Source organism: Mercenaria mercenaria, chromosome 10 (assembly GCF_021730395.1).
Source record: "Mercenaria mercenaria strain notata chromosome 10, MADL_Memer_1, whole genome shotgun sequence".
Classification (NCBI taxonomy): Eukaryota; Metazoa; Mollusca; class Bivalvia; order Venerida; family Veneridae; genus Mercenaria; species Mercenaria mercenaria.
Window position 1 is genome coordinate 24961900 of NC_069370.1, and position 16380 is coordinate 24978279.

General features: G+C 35.4%; 1 protein-coding gene across 2 annotated transcripts in view; it reads right to left on the minus strand.

Annotated features, from left to right (window-relative positions):
* Nucleotides 1-1195: 1195 nt before the first annotated feature.
* Nucleotides 1196-16380, minus strand: part of LOC128559837 (titin-like) — a 123723-nt gene continuing 108538 nt past the window's right edge. For both annotated transcript variants that reach the window (XM_053552542.1, XM_053552543.1), the window contains one exon: nucleotides 1196-14254. In XM_053552542.1, coding sequence (XP_053408517.1) covers nucleotides 14157-14254 — 98 coding nt within the window. In that variant the 3' untranslated portion in view covers nucleotides 1196-14156. The remainder of the gene's footprint in view (nucleotides 14255-16380) is intronic.

Below are 16380 nucleotides of genomic sequence, written 5' to 3' on the forward strand. Positions count from 1 at the left end.
TTTAGGTCCATAGGTCAGGTGAGCAATACAGGGCCTTCAGGGCCCTCCGGTTTATTATAACTATGACCATAATTTTCTATTTTTAGTTACCCAATGGCATTAAAAATGTCACCAAAAAAAATTTTTTTTTGATCTCCATGAGATTTGAACCAACACCCTTCCATTCCACAGCACAAGTATCTATTTTCTGTTTCAAATATGACCCCATTTTTCTAGCCCAAGTATACTGACAATAAGTGTACCCAAACTAAAGATATTGAGTGAAAGCCACTGTGGTGTTGGTGTTTAGTGTTTGCGTGTACGTTTGGTGTACATGTTTGTGTAGTGTTGGTGTGTGCGTTTGTGTAAGCTTATTTTCAGTTGCCATCAGAAGCCCATGTGTTTCTCCAGAAAACTAAGAAATTTTTTAGTTGGAGTCTAGTGCAAGATACAGAAGACTCAAATTCCATTAGTTTCCCTGGTTCTTTAGCAAGTAAGGTGTAAAGCACCCATACATGGAACACTTACCCCATTGTTAGTAGTTTTAGTTCTAAAACTATTGACCCCTTAAAAATTGTTTTGTATTCAAATAATTGGACTACTTGCGACTAGACCTGCATGTTTGATTTGGTGGTGATCAGCCTTATTCCTGCATCATGGTGGTTAATCTACTTGGACTTTTTTTAATCAAAACATCACCTCCCTCACTATGATCAAGGAAGTAACTTATTTGAACTTGATCTTAGAAATATTTTTTAGACATTTTAGACTGGTGTTTTATAACAACATTAATACTAATTAAAATCCTTCTGTATTTCATTATGTATGTAAGTATGAGTGTTTCAGGGCCTATTACCTTGTCTTTCAAGAATATCATTTTTTCTTGCAACAACTTTTCATGAAAATTCTATACAAAACTTACGAAAATTAAATATTAAATATTTATTTTTGACCTTGACCTTCTGCTGATAGTTAAAACAGGAGTTCTGCATGTTGTCAGTATGGTAGGCACATTTAACCCAAGTTTCATACATTTCTTTCTGCGAAGCAGTTTCTAAAGAAAAATATCTGTTAGGGAGAAAAGGTTGAAACGTGCATCTAATAACTTCGCATGCAGGCACTTTCGAGACGTCAGCTATTCAACTGCTGTTTCAGGCTTGCAGGATGGTTTTCTCTCTTCAGGAAGCCCATAACAAGGAAAGAGAAATAAAAAAGGTTCAATTTTTTATTCTTTATTTAATAATTAATTATATAGCTTAGAAAAAAATGTATACAAGTACACAAAAAGGTTCTAAATACTAAGTACCTACAAAAGAACTCTCACAACACTTAACATGGACAATCTACAGGGTAACAATCTCCTCTTTTCAAGTTAAAATAAGGTGCTTCCTTTCATCTCTCTTGCCTATAAGTCTTGCTGAATCCGAGTATGAGAATCTGTATTTGCGTTTGGAATGCTGAAAACTAATGACTCTTTTCTCTATTCATCTTTATGAACAATTTCAATGAATGAAACAATATGTTTGAAGTTAAACTTATCCCTACAAACTAATTTTGTTATTCATTAAAATGTGAATTTGTCAATCTATCTATCAAGGTAAGATTGGCTAGATCAGGAAAGTCAATTATCCTATTCAGATACTCACACAGATTACAATGGTTTCAGTTATTCATTCAGAGATCAGTGTATAGGTACCTAATAAAACCATTACACAGTACACACCTTCTGAAACACTTGCTTGTCAATAGTCAGAACTATTGCCCACAGTTCTGATCAATAGTTTTGCATATTGACTGGCAAGTTATTCAGTAAGACTTTAGTGTTTTGTAACATGACATAAGAAATTAATTTTCACACTTTTCTTTTAAATTGTTTAGACCTTTTAGTCCAGTAAATATATGTGTTGAGTGCAGACTAGTCAAATAGCACAAACTATGGGCCAGAGAGTTGTGTACTGAGTAATGTAACAATAAGAAATGTCAAAACATTGATAGAACAATTTGCTAAAGAACAAACTGAGAAATTTATGGACTATGATGAAAATTGATTAAACTGAGAGACTGTTTATTAGTTTGATGGTGATCCTTTCCTTGAACTTCTTGTCATACTGAGTTAACTTTTACCTGAAGTATTTACAATGCAATAGACAAGACTGTTACCCTGAAGGTCCAAAAATCTATCACAACAAATTTTATAAAATGTAAATTGTCATCCTAAAACGTACCATTTGGCTGAACCTTTCTAAATTTTAAACTGAGCAAAGTAAAAAATATCAAGTGCTCTATTTGAAATCACTTACTTATTGCAAGAAATTTGAAGTCACTGATGCCAAATAACATAAAAATACTTGTTACCAAACTACAAAAAGGTACAAAAAAGGTCCATTTTACCATGACAAGATACATTTAAACATCACATGTCAGTATCACAATGAATTGATAATGCATCGGGTTGGTCTATCTATCTAAAAACATACCAACTGCAAACAGATAAGGTCCCCCAAAAAATTGTTTATTTCCAGTATCCCGACCTACCCTAAAAATCTGTCGCAACCATAAATGTTTTCATGGCATTGGGGGAAAAAAATCAATATTTTTGCAATTTTTATACTTTTTGCTTTGTGTTGCCCTTTCTTCACTGTAAAAAGAAATCAAAAAAAAAATATTTTCTTACCTACCTACCATATTTTTTGGGGGCATATTACCAGAAGCAAACAATTTTTTAGGCCTAATCACACAAATAATTCAAAATTCATCCTTATAAAACTGTACTATAAAGTGGTGAAAACTAAGAATTAGAAATTTTAAATGTCATAAATTTCTATTATTTAATCATTCCTTTTATTATATGAGGCAAATGTCAAATTTTATGTAAATAATTCCAAACATATACCAGTATCCAATTGGAAAGCAAGAGGGCCATGATTGCCCTGAATTGCTGTTTCACAGCTGGTACATCAGGTCACTCGAATAACATGTCTGTAAAATTATTTTAAAATAAGGCAAGCAGTTTCTGAGTATTTTTTTTAATGAAATTTTCATATTATAGTCATCTATATCATAGCCATCTATAGAAAACTAAGTGCTTGCAAGTCATGTTTTCATAAAATTTATAATAACTTGAGAAAACTTACAGAGGGTCACTATAGTAACATTGCTGTGAAAATATTGCAAAATCCGACAAACAATTTCAGAGAAGAAGATTTTTCAAAGTTTTTCATATGGTCATATAGGAAAAACTAGCCCAAGGGCGAACTAAATACCAAAATTTCTAGTAATCTAGTTTTTTATCTAGATTATTCAGTTTTATAACTACGGTAACCTAGTTTTCCCAGAGACAAACATTTTGACAAAGTCTTATGAAGATCAAGCAGAAAATGTGGCCTCTTTAGTGTTGACAAGGTTTTTCTATGATTGACCTAGAGCCCTAGTTTTTAACTTGGGCTCCCACTTCGTGATATATTTATAAGCATGAGAATTATTCTACTATAAACTTAATTTAGATACTTATTATTTTAATTCTAACACGACTTACTTCAAATAACGTTAGACGTGAATCAGAGGAGTATTTTCTTGAAACGTAAATCACAACTGCGTGCTATGCCACAGCATTTAGCCAAAACACCCTGGCGCAACATAGTTCAAGGTCTGTTTATTGCAGAATAACCCGAGATAGATTTTGCTCTACATGTATGTAGTTTATTAGCTGGTTGCGTTAGAATTGCTTTCAAACTCTAGAAAGACACCAACTTTGCCAATTTATGAATTCAAATGCAAACTGCCAAGTTATGTTTTATCATACCAGATCAAAGTTTAATTTTATGTTTTCCTGAAAATAATATTACACCATGACTTCTGGTTTATCAGCTATAACTTTAGTGAGTCATAACAGTTTTCTGAGACTGGCAATGAAACTTTATAACTGTTACAGTGAACACTGAGAATGTGTATATTTCAATGCTGTTGAAATTGGTAGACACAGTGAAAATGAAAACTACAGCCTTTTAAGGCTAGGCCACAGAAAGACAGAGGCCACTGACTAGGAATGTAGAAGGATGCAATTTAATATATATACATCTTTTAAAGTTACAGAGATCACTAGATTTTACACAAAAGTACCCTGAAAAAAATTTGAAACAAAGCATTCAAGTGGTAAAGCACACACCAGTTAGCAGCAGTCACGTTCTTAAGAAGCTAATACAAAATTACAATTAGTATCAATCACTATCAATGCTTTTTTAAAACTTTCTGTAATGAACCTATGCTTTGTAGTTATGACAACCAATAGATTATATTAATTTTATTTAATGACCAAAATTCCTAGGTAAATGCTGAACATACAATAAGACAAAATGGCTAAAGTAGCCCTAAGTCAATCACTTCACCTTGAATTTTTAACCTAGAATATAAAATAAAATTGATAATATAATAACTTCATAATATTTAATAAAACAAGAGCACCGCCTTGCGGGTGCTGACGCTCATCTGATTTTTTTTTGTATAATAGAAATATTGTCCTACCCATGATTTTCTAAGTCTAAAAAGGGTCATCATTCTTGCAAAAAGCAGGATAGAGTTATGTTTCTTGATGTACAGTGTCCACTTATGATGGTGAAAAACTGTTGCAAGTTTTAAAGCAATAGCTTTGATAGTTTATGAGAAAAGTTGACTTAAACATAATACTCAACCAAGAAAATGATTTTCTAAGCCAAAAAGGGGCAATAATTATTGCAAAAAGCAGGATGGAGTTATGTTGCTTGCTGTACAGGGTCAGCTTATGATGGTGAACAAGTGTTGCAAGTTTCAAAGCAATAGCTTTGATAATTTAAGAGAAAAAGTTGACCTAAACATAAAATTTAACGAAGAAATCTGATATTTTCTAAGTCCAAAGGGGCAATAATTACTGCAAAAAGCAGGATGGAGTTATGTTGCTTGCTGTACAGGGTCAGCTTATGATGGTGAACAAGTGTTGCAAGTTTCAAAGCAATAGCTTTGACAGTTTAAGAGAAAAAGTTGACCTAAACATAAAACTTAACCAAGAAATCTGATATTTTCTAAGTCCAAAAGGGGCCATAAATCTTGCAAAAAGCAGGATGGAGTTATGTTTCTTGCTATACAGGGTCAGCTTATGATGGTGAACAAGTGTTGCAAGTTTTAAAGCAATAGCTTTGATAGTTTAGGATAAAAGCTGACCTAAACATAAAACTTAACTAAGAAAACTGATTTTCTAAGTCCAAAAAGGGCAATAATTCTTGCAAAAAGCAAGATGGAGTTATCATAGGGTCTGCTTATGATGGTGAACAAGTTTTCCAAGTTTCAAAGCAATAGCTTTGATAGTTTAGGAGAAAAGTTGACCTAAACATAAAACTTAACCAAGAAATCTGATATTTTCTAAGTACAAAAGGGGTCATAATTCTTGCAAAAAGCAAGATGGACTTATGTTTCTTGCTATACAGGGTCAGCTTATGATGGTGAACAAGTATTCCAAGTTTCAAAGCAATAGCTTTGCTAGTTTAGGAGAAAAGCTGACCTAAACAAAACTTAACCAGGCAACGCCAACGCTGACAACCGCTCAAGTGATGACAATAACTCATCATTTTTTTTCAAAAAATCAGATGAGCTAATAAAATGACTCAAGAGCAAAATTTTCCTTCAGCATACAGTAAATAACAACAACAACAACACTACATATTGCTAAATTAGAGTAAAACATGCTTTTAAAGCTTTACTGTTTGATTGTATGAAGTATCTTTCACTAAGTGAAAACAAGAAGCACTTTGAAATAATCATAAACATTACAATGCATTATTTAAATAACAAATTAAAATGACTATAACAAATACGCTTATCATATCTATAGACTTTGACAATAAATTCTAAAACATGAAATCATGACATAACAAGTGAACAATATGACAAAATATATCTGAGACAACAAGATGCATGTCCATAGGACACTGGTGCCTCCACTCCCTGTCAATGTATGCATATTTTTGACTTGGTCAATGGAAGTAGCTCTGGCGTTGCTTCGTGAAATTCCAAATAAAACACCAGATGCACAACTTTACATGCTGAATAACAATCCTGTCAGGTTAGATGACTCTAGGCTAAATACTTTTTGAGATAAACATGACATGATTTGGACAGAATGATAGACTGACAGACAGACGTACGGTAACAAGAGCAAATATAAGTGCCCCTCACCCCATCTCCCTGGTGCCCCTCACCCCATCCCCATGAAAAAATCTGTGAGGCACAAAAAGTACTTATAACTGCATTAAAGCTTAAACCTGTGTGGTTAAAATATTTTAAATAAGCTTACAAAATGATGAATTTTTTTTTTTCAATAATATAACTGAACATGCACTTTTACTGCATTGCAAGAGTATACTTCATAACAAATTTGTAACAAAATAAATAACGAAGTAAACTTCGGAGCTTTATTACGCTAATGTAATAACAAAATTATGTAATTACTTTATTTCACTCCTGTGATGTCAAACATGTGATAATTATCATTTTATCACTTTAAAAACAATTATTATAGTTCAAAATTTAAAGAATCTCTTCTCACATCATAACCTGTGACACTTAGACTTTAAAACACATGTATATTGCAGATATGTGGAAATATGGCACAACTTGTACTGACAAGCAGTTGTAAATAGAGCATAACCACTACAATTTAACTAAAAGCATGATAAAAATATGGTTTACATTTCTATAAATAAAAAAGTTCTTTTAAATGTAACAAAAATAAATAGCAGGGAATAGGCCCCTTCAAAAATACAGATCAACTAAAACAGTATACAGGTACCCAGACAGATCAACTAAAACAGCATACAGGTACCCAGACAAATCAACTAAAACAGCATACAGGTTACCTGACAAAAGGATTACATAACTACAACTTTGGTGAACCTACACAGTACAGGTTATATAGAGTCAAACAGTACCGCAAGTTACTCCAGAACCACATATAACTAGTCCCAAGAAAGACTATTTATTTAGATTAAGTACTACGTCCCTCAGTCGTGTTAGCAAATAATCTCAAATCTCATTTCTAAGGAAGACTGTTTATCAAAACATTGAACTGCCACCAAAGATTATTATCCAACTTCTCTCAAAGCTGAGGTGGCAATTTTCACACATCATCAACATTTATTAGTCATTTCAATTTTTATGAAAGTAGTCTAAATTTATTCCACATGAATTTCAAAGAAAATGATAACCTGAGAGATCATTTAATGTCATGAGCATAAAATCTGATTTCTTCCCAAAATTTTTACTACAAGAATAGTTACTTAGATGATTACATGGTATGACATAGAGAATTTTTACACAAACTTTTCGGTGGAAACATTCATTAAACGAAAATGATGCAAAGATGCGATTCAATAAGACTGTAATTAAAAAAACAAAATTACATATTTTTTCTCAGCAAGTCTTGTCACAATTATGAAAACTTCTAAGTATATTGTATGGAAGTAAATATGGATTTTTTGTGGTGTAACCCAGTGTGATCAGGATATGATACTGTAGCTGTCAATAATGTAAAAACACTCAAGTGTATGAAATATTTCACAGTAGTACATTTCTTATTTTCTGCAAAGAATAAACATTTTCCAAACTATGTAAAAGGTTATTATAAAAGGAATAAACAATGCTAAACAAAACTTGAGACAGAAGCTGTTTGTCAGGAGGATTCACATTTTCACTCACTCACTACTTACATAACCGGGACATTTTTGTTGCGGAAACTTTCCTCTTATGTCTGTTGTAAATGGCTGATATCAACAAAATAGAAAAATATGGACCTTGAAAGATAAATTCAAAACCATTCAATACAGTGTGAAAACTGACCATATTCCTCCTACTTCCTAACTGACAAGTCCTTTGGAAGGATTAATGATACAAGTAGTTTCATCAAGTATCGAAAAAATAAACAAGAAGGAAACCTTGTTACAGACAAGGTGAATCAAATACTACATGACTGGTGAAAAATGTTACACGTACAAGTATAGTATCAGAGGATGTTCCAAGATTACAAGGAAAAGTGCTCCAATACCTGTATATATATATTTCTGGTCAAATTTTACAAACATCATAAATATTAAAGAACATTCTGAATGCAAATACTTAAAAAATTACAGATATCAGAACATGTACATTTACTTATCTATCATTTCTAAGGCAATGCCCTACATTATGACCCTGTCATATGAAATGAAATTAATCAATACAACTTGTGACATAACAGAGGTTCAATGTTTCTCAACATCTATTGCATTTTTACACTTCTTACGAAAACATCCAAAATGTTCTGTAACTAGAAAATGCTTTTGTAAAAAAGCGCATGTCTCCCCCAATGCAAAGTCCTATAGGCACGAAGTCAATAGGGGTCAGGAGCAAAAGTCAAAGAGACACTGATGGTTGGCTGCAATAGGGATCATCTACTTGGCATGTCCAGTCATCCCGCTAAATTTCAACACTAGTGGCCTAGTGGTTCTCAAGTCACTGTTCAGGCACCTGTGACCTTGACCTTTGATCAAGTGACCTCAAAATAAATAGGGGTCATCTACTCTGCATGTCCAATCATCCTATTAAGTTTCAACATTGTAGGTCAAGTGGTTCTCAAGTTATTTCCAAAAAATGATTTCACATGAACAGGCCACTGTGACCTTGACCTTTATTAGACTGACCCCAAAATCGTTAGGGGTCATCTACTCTGCATGCTCAATCATCCTATGAAGTTTCAACATTCTGGATCGTCAAGTGGTTCTCAAGTTAGTGATCGGAACTGGTTATCAATGTTCAGGCCCCTGTGACCTTGACCTTTAACGGAGTGACCCCAAAAACAATAAGGGCCATTTACTCTGCATGAACAATCATCCTATGAAGTTTCAACATTCTGGGTCGAGAGGTTCTCAAGTTATTGATTGGAAATGGTTTTCAATGTTCAGGCCCCTGTGGCCTTGACCTTTAACAGAGTGACCCTTAAATCATTAGGGTTCATCTACTCTGCATGATCAATCATCCTACGAAGTTTCATCATTCTGGGTCAAGTGGTTCTCAAGTTACTGACCGGAAATGGTTTTCAATGTTCGGGCCCCTGTGACCTTGACCTTTCACAGAGTGACCCCAAAATCGATAGGGGTCATCTAAATTGCATGTATAATCATCCTATGAAGTTTCAACATTCTGGGTCAAGTGGTTCTCTAGTTATTGATCAAAAATGGTTTTCAATGTTCAGGCCCCTGTGACCTTGACCTTTGACGGAGTGACCCCAAACACAATAGGGGTTGTCTACTCTTTATGAACAATCATCCTATCAAATTTCAACATTCTGGGTCAAGTGGTTCTCTAGTTATTGATTGGAAATGGTTTTCAATGTTCAGGCCCCTGTGACCTTGACCTTTGACGGAGTGACCCCAAAATCAATAGGGGTCATCTACTCTTCATGACCAATCATCCTATGAAGTTTCAACATTCTGGGTCAAGTGGTTCTCTAGTTATTGATCGAAATGGTTTTCAATGTTCAGGCCCCTGTGACCTTGACCTTTGACGGAGTGACCCCAAAATCAATAGGGGTCATCTACTCTTCATGAGCAATCATCCTATGAAGTTTCAACATTCTGGGTCAAGTGGTTCTCTAGTTATTGATCGGAAATGGTTTTCAATGTTCAGGCCCCTGTGACCTTGACCTTTGACGGAGTGACCCCAAAAACAATAGGGGTCGTCTACTCCAGCAGCCCTACAACCCTATGAAGTTTGAAGGTTCTAGGTCAAATGGTTCTCCAGTTATTGCTCGGAAATGAAGTGTGACGTACAGACGTACGGACGGACGGACGGACAGGGCAAAAACAATATGTCTCCTGGGGAGACATAATTATCTGACCCATACCAAAGAGCTCTTTAATTTTCAAAACATGATTGAATGTTACTGTCTTCTTATGACTGAATCGTGAATCATCAGGATACTATATTTCTGAACCTCCTATACAACTGATATAATGTTGCTTTCTTCACGGCATTGTCCCTTAAACCTTTTGCAGCAAAACAATTACAGTCTAACCTGTACTAACGGTCACCTCCGATCAGCGGTCACCTCCGTTCAGCGGCCATTTTATGACGCTCCCAACGGATTTTCCTCCATTTTATCACTTTATTCAGCAGCAACCTGCCGTCCGCGGCCAGCGGCCACCGAAATTGCCTCCCGACCACCGTATTGGACCCCTTTCAGCGGCCATTTTTCTTCCAAAATCAATTATTTTTAGGCAATAATCGCCAAAGATACCCGATTTTTGAGAAGCACGTGATTGCTAAGTTTCGCGTGACTTCACCACAAGAACGACAAAATGACATGAGCTTCTCAATTAAAACTGATAACCAAAGGTGTAATCCCCTTTTTGTTATGATCAAATGGCCAGTAATTATCGGCAATTAGCGTGTCAATTTTGTTGTTCACAGTTTGACCTCGGTTAAAGATAATACTCGATAACTAACTAGTAGCATTATATTTGTGATTTTTTATACTTCTGTCATCAAAATACTATTAAATTTATATGAAATTAATTGTGTTTGAAAAAAAATATAAACCACTCCATCTTTTACCGAACGTAATGGCAATCGTAGATTTTAGCGTAGACAATAAGCGCGGAGAGTAGCTTCCCTTACCAAAATGGCGAAAATTGTAAACAAACTTGTTTTGAAGTTGGAAAATTGTCTATAACAATTTTTGTAGTAAAAAAATCATGCCGAAGTTTTAGATTGCTAAGAAGACCATTTGTATTGCGAAGGCAAATGCACGTCATTGTATCCTGGTAAAATAATAATGGGAAACCCCCCAAAAATGGGCCTAAAGGCTAAACTGGCCAGAAGTCTGAAAAATACACATATTGGCTGCACCTCCGATCAGCGGTCACCTGGCTTTAGCGGCCAAATTGTCTGCTTCCCTTGGCTGGCTGCTTAAGGCAGGTTAGACTGTAATGTGTCTAAAAAAATAATAAAAAGATTTGACATAATCAACTAAAAATTCCTTTATCTACATTGTATAACAGTTTCATCATTTTTTTGATGATATAAGAGCACTTTTCCCAGTATTGACTGAACAGTCTTTGTATATTCTGTCAGATCATATAGATCAGCTGTCAGAACAAATGCAACAATATAAAATGGAAACATTTAAATGCCAATTCATTCACATAACACACCACGCTAATAGTTACTTTCAAACACAGAAAATGAACATAGTCTGCAAAAAGTGAATATATCACAGGATGAAATCTTTGTACCTTTAAAACATGATGAACTTTTCTTTTTCTATACTTAATTCAGGTTGAAAAGGGGATGTAAAATTAAAATGCTACTGTGAATAAAAGACACATATTTCACAAGTTTTACACAAGTTTTTTATTAACAGGGCTATATAAAATACATCACCTCTCATTGAGATAACTTGCATAGACAATCTTCGGGGTTTTGCTGTAACAAAAGTTTTAAGTAACACATACTATAGTTTCATACCATGTCAATAGTCAAAATTATTGTCCAAGGTTCAAATAGTTCTGAATATTGACTGGCAAGCCATTCAATATGTGTTCTATGTTAAGATGACATCAGAAATTAATTTTCATTGTTTTATTTTGAATTTTGACAAATTAGCCCAGTAAACATGTGTTGAATGTAAGGAGTACTGTAATAATATTAGGTGTTAAATTGTTTAAAACTCACAGCCAGATAAAATGTAATTAAATAAAACACAGGTAACAGAATATAACCATGTAAGTACAGACACAACACACATCACTTAATTAACAACAATGAGGACAGTTTATACTTGCATATAAAATGTAAAAAAATAAAAATTAAACTAAATATGTTCAGAAATAACTAAATTTGTTCATCAACAGTTTGATTTTTTGCACAATTCTATAATAACAGTAACAGATACATTTAGTAAACAATAGAAAGGAGTTTGATTGGCTTATAATCATTTGAAGTTCTTGATCTAATACAGAAAATAATTATTATAACAAAATATATCTGAATTGTGATTCACTCTCCTACAAAATATCTGAACATCCCTTTCACTAATTCTATCATTTGTTGCCTTGTTGTCTTATAATAATGGGTTAGTGTAATTGTGGCAACGTCATTACGTCTTAACCAGTAGTACATTAGTGCAACGATTTGTATACACCAGTTCTCCGGCAAACCCATACAAACATAAAACGTAGTCCAGTAATTTATGAAATGTAAATTCATTTTATCTGAATGTTAATATCTAAGGTCTGCACAAATATCCTGAGTCTACTAAATCATAAACTAAACACAAAGTCACCAATACAATCAAAATGTATCTTATTTATATATATAAAAATTTATGCTTACACACACTGATGTCACAGATAGCAGAGTAACTAGTACAGTGAACAATGAAGAAACACACACTGCTATACATATATTTCCCTTTTTCCTTCCCAAAGTTCTCAAGGTCAATAAGCAGCTTTACAGTGTATCTTTAAATAAATACCAAGGCAAAGTTCGTCCAAAATCCCTCAACTAAAAACGATTCAGTAAAGGATTCAAGAGAAGAGCTCTGCTAATGGAGACCTGGCAACCACTTACTATAAATGAACCATCAGAATGAACAACAAATGAAGCTACAGAAAAAGCTAAGACAATATCATGTTTGATGAGAACAAACTATTCAAAGGCATTTTCTGTCCTTTGCACTGACAATTTCTGTCCTTTGCACTGACAATTTCTGTCTTTTGCACTGACAATTTCTGTCTTTTGCACTGACAACACCTTTCTGTAGTGGAGAAAAACCTTTGATCTAATTTGAGCAAGGTCCAAACAAGAAAACTACAGTTTATTTGAGGTGTAGATATCATCAAAAGCACTTCATGATAAAACAAGAGCTGTCTCCATAGGATGACACATGCCCCCGACGGCACTTTGAATGAATAGTTATGGCCGATGTTAGAGTTTAGGACCTTTGACCTACGGAGCTGGGTCATGCGCGCGACACGTCGTCTTACTGTGTCACACATTCATGCGTAGTTATTTTAAAATCCATGCATGAATGACAAAGATATGGACCAGACACGCCCATCAATGTACTATCATGAAAAATGACCTTTAACGTCTAAGTGTGACCTTGACCTTTGAGTTACGGACCTGGGTCTGGCGCGCAACACGTCGTCTTACTGTGGTACACATTCATGCCAAGTTATTTGAAAATCCATCCATGGATGACAAAGATATGGATCGGACACGCCCATCAATGCACTATCCTTTAAAGTCTAAGTGTGACCTTGACCTTTGAGCTACGGACCTGGGTCTTGCGCGCGACACGTTGTCTTATTGTGGTTCACATTCATGCCAAGTTATTTGAATATCCATCCATCGATGACAAAGATATGGACCAGACACATCCATCAATGCACTATCCTTTAATGTCTAAGTGTGACCTTGACCTTTGAGCTACGGACCTGGGTCTTGCGCGCAACACGTCGTCTTACTGTGGTACACATTCATGCCAAGTTATTTGAAAATCCATCCATTGATGACAAAGATATGGACTGGACACGCCCATCAATGCACTATTCTTTAATGTCTAAGTGTGACCTTGACCTTTGAGCTACGGACCTGGGTCTTGCGCACGACACGTCGTCTTACTGTGGTACACATTCATGCCAAGTTATTTGAAAATCCATCCATCGATGACAAAGATATGGACCGGACACGAAAATTGCGGACAGACTGACAGACCGACAGACGGTTCAAAAACTATATGCCTCCCTTCGGGGGCATAAAAATTGTTCAAAAGGCTTTCAATATTCCATATATGGATGGTGGTCCATGTGCAGTACTGAGGCAAATGGTATAGAAACATCTAAGAAATGTTCCATACAAGGACGGTACATACCACATTTGATGAACATCTACAACCTTTAGCATAATGAATCCTTCAAGGTACCTCTCTTATCATGAATTAGCATCTATATTTTTCTGGATCAATTTTGTCTAGAATGAAATTCCAGATTTGACAGAACAGATAAAGACAGGAAAGGACAGTTATACACACCTCCCTTTTTTAAAGGGGTACATTAGTACAATCTCATGGCACGTGTACGAGTACTGCATAGCAAACCTATTTCTAACAATCATTAGACTTCTACCAATGCAGCTGCTGCAGGCTTCTCCCCTTCATCACCTTTTCGCAGGTCATTTAAAGGCACACCTTCCTCTCTTGTCCGAGCTGTACCTGCAAAAATAGCAAAGTGTAAAATAGTTTTATGTCAATCAAAAACTTCAAGAGACCCAAATTGGCCTAAGTCACTGACCTGAGTAGAACCATGATCTTTAGACCTTTCTTCTCACAAAGTTTCATGAACATCCATTAAGCAATTCATTAAGTTATTTACAAGATTTCTTTAATCTTTTGACCTGGTGGCCCCTAAAAGGATCCAAGGTGAAGAATTTCAATACATTTGAGAGAGGACAATAAAAGGATGCACTAACCAATTTTAGAGAAGATCCATTAATAGCTTTGTGAGAGGAAATCATTCAAAGGTGTGTTTATTTCTACCTCTAGTAAGTCCTTCAAATGGGGCAAAGCTGACCTACCTGAATAAATTTGAGTGAAGACCATAAAAGGATACTACAGAACAAGTTCGGTGAAGATTTATCGAGTAGTTCATGATAAGAAGTCATTCAAAGGTTTTTTCCTATTTTTAACTCTGGCGGCATCTAAAAGGGACCAAGCTGAACCATTTGAACTATCTTGAGATAAGACTATACAAGGATGCTTACAGAACAAGCTTGGGGAAGATGCATCAACTGGTTCATAAGAAGGCACTTAAATTTCTTTTCTACATTTAGCTCTGGTGGCAAGCAGAACTATTTGATTATACAGTGTTGTCTTCTTTTATTCAGGTCAATTTGTGGCCAAAGTTTGGCCCAAACCTCAATGACAAATGGTATGTTTTCTTCCCAATTCCAAAGCTAAAATTCCCGAAGTTAAAGAATTACTTTTCTACTTTCTGAGGGATATGAATTAGCATTTGCCCAATTGCCATTTTTAAGCCAGTTGAGTGTTAAAACATTTGGTTTTCCGATAATCTTTTTTTTTACAACTATCTGTACATGACCAATTTAATTTACCAATTTATATGACAACCAATCAGCATATATAGTTTAGTTGCTGCATAAACAAGAGCTGTCTCCATAGGATGACATATGCCCCCGATGGCACTTTGAATGAGTAGTTATGGCCGATGTTAGAGTTTAGGACCTTTGACCTACGGAGCTGGGTCTTGCGTGCGACACGTCGTCTTACTGTGCCACACATTCATGCGTAGTAATTTTAAAATCCATGCATGAATGACAAAGATATGGACCGGACACGCCCATCAATGCACTATCATGAAAAATGACCTTTAACGTCTAAGTGTGACCTTGACCTTTGAGCTACAGACCTGGGTCTTGTGCGCGACACGTCGTCTTATTGTGGTACACATTCATGCCAAGTTATTTGAAAATCCATCCATGGATGACAAAGATATGGACCGGACACGCCCATCAATGCACTATCCTTTAATGTCTAAGTGTGACCTTGACCTTTGAGCTACGGACCTGGGTCTTGCGCGCGACACGTCGTCTTACTGTGGTTCACATTCATACCAAGTTATTTGAAAATCCATCCATCGATGACAAAGATATGGACCGGACACGCCCATCAATGCACTATCCTTTAATGTCTAAGTGTGACCTTGACCTTTGAGCTACAGACCTGGGTCTTGCGCGCGACACGTTGTCTTACTGTGGTACACATTCATGCCAAGTTATTTGAAAATCCATCCATCGATGACAAAGATATGGACCGGACACGAAAATTGCGGACAGACTGACAGACTGACAGACCGACAGACTGACAGACGGTTCAAAAACTATATGCCTCCCTTTGGGGGCATAAAAATTAGAATGTTGAAGCCCACAGGGCAATAATGTCAGCCAATTATTTGTAAACACACTGCCTGAATAACTCAAACATTTCAGCCAATTAAAACAAGTTTCATTTCAATATCTTGACCCAAACTAATGTTATTTAACAGAAAGATCATCCACACACACACACAAAAATCTAAGTCCACAAAAAAATCTTTACCAGGTAGAGATAGATCAAAATACACCTAAAAATATGATGTATCATCCATGTTGTACCACAGAAAGGTGGTCTCGGGTTTTCCCTAAGGCCAATAATAAACAAGAGGACCATGATGGTCCTGAATCGCTCACCTCTTCCCACATGACCTAGTTTTGAGTATGAAGTCATTTTTTCTATTATTTGACATAGTGACCTAGTTTTTGAGCTCATGTGACCCAGTTTTG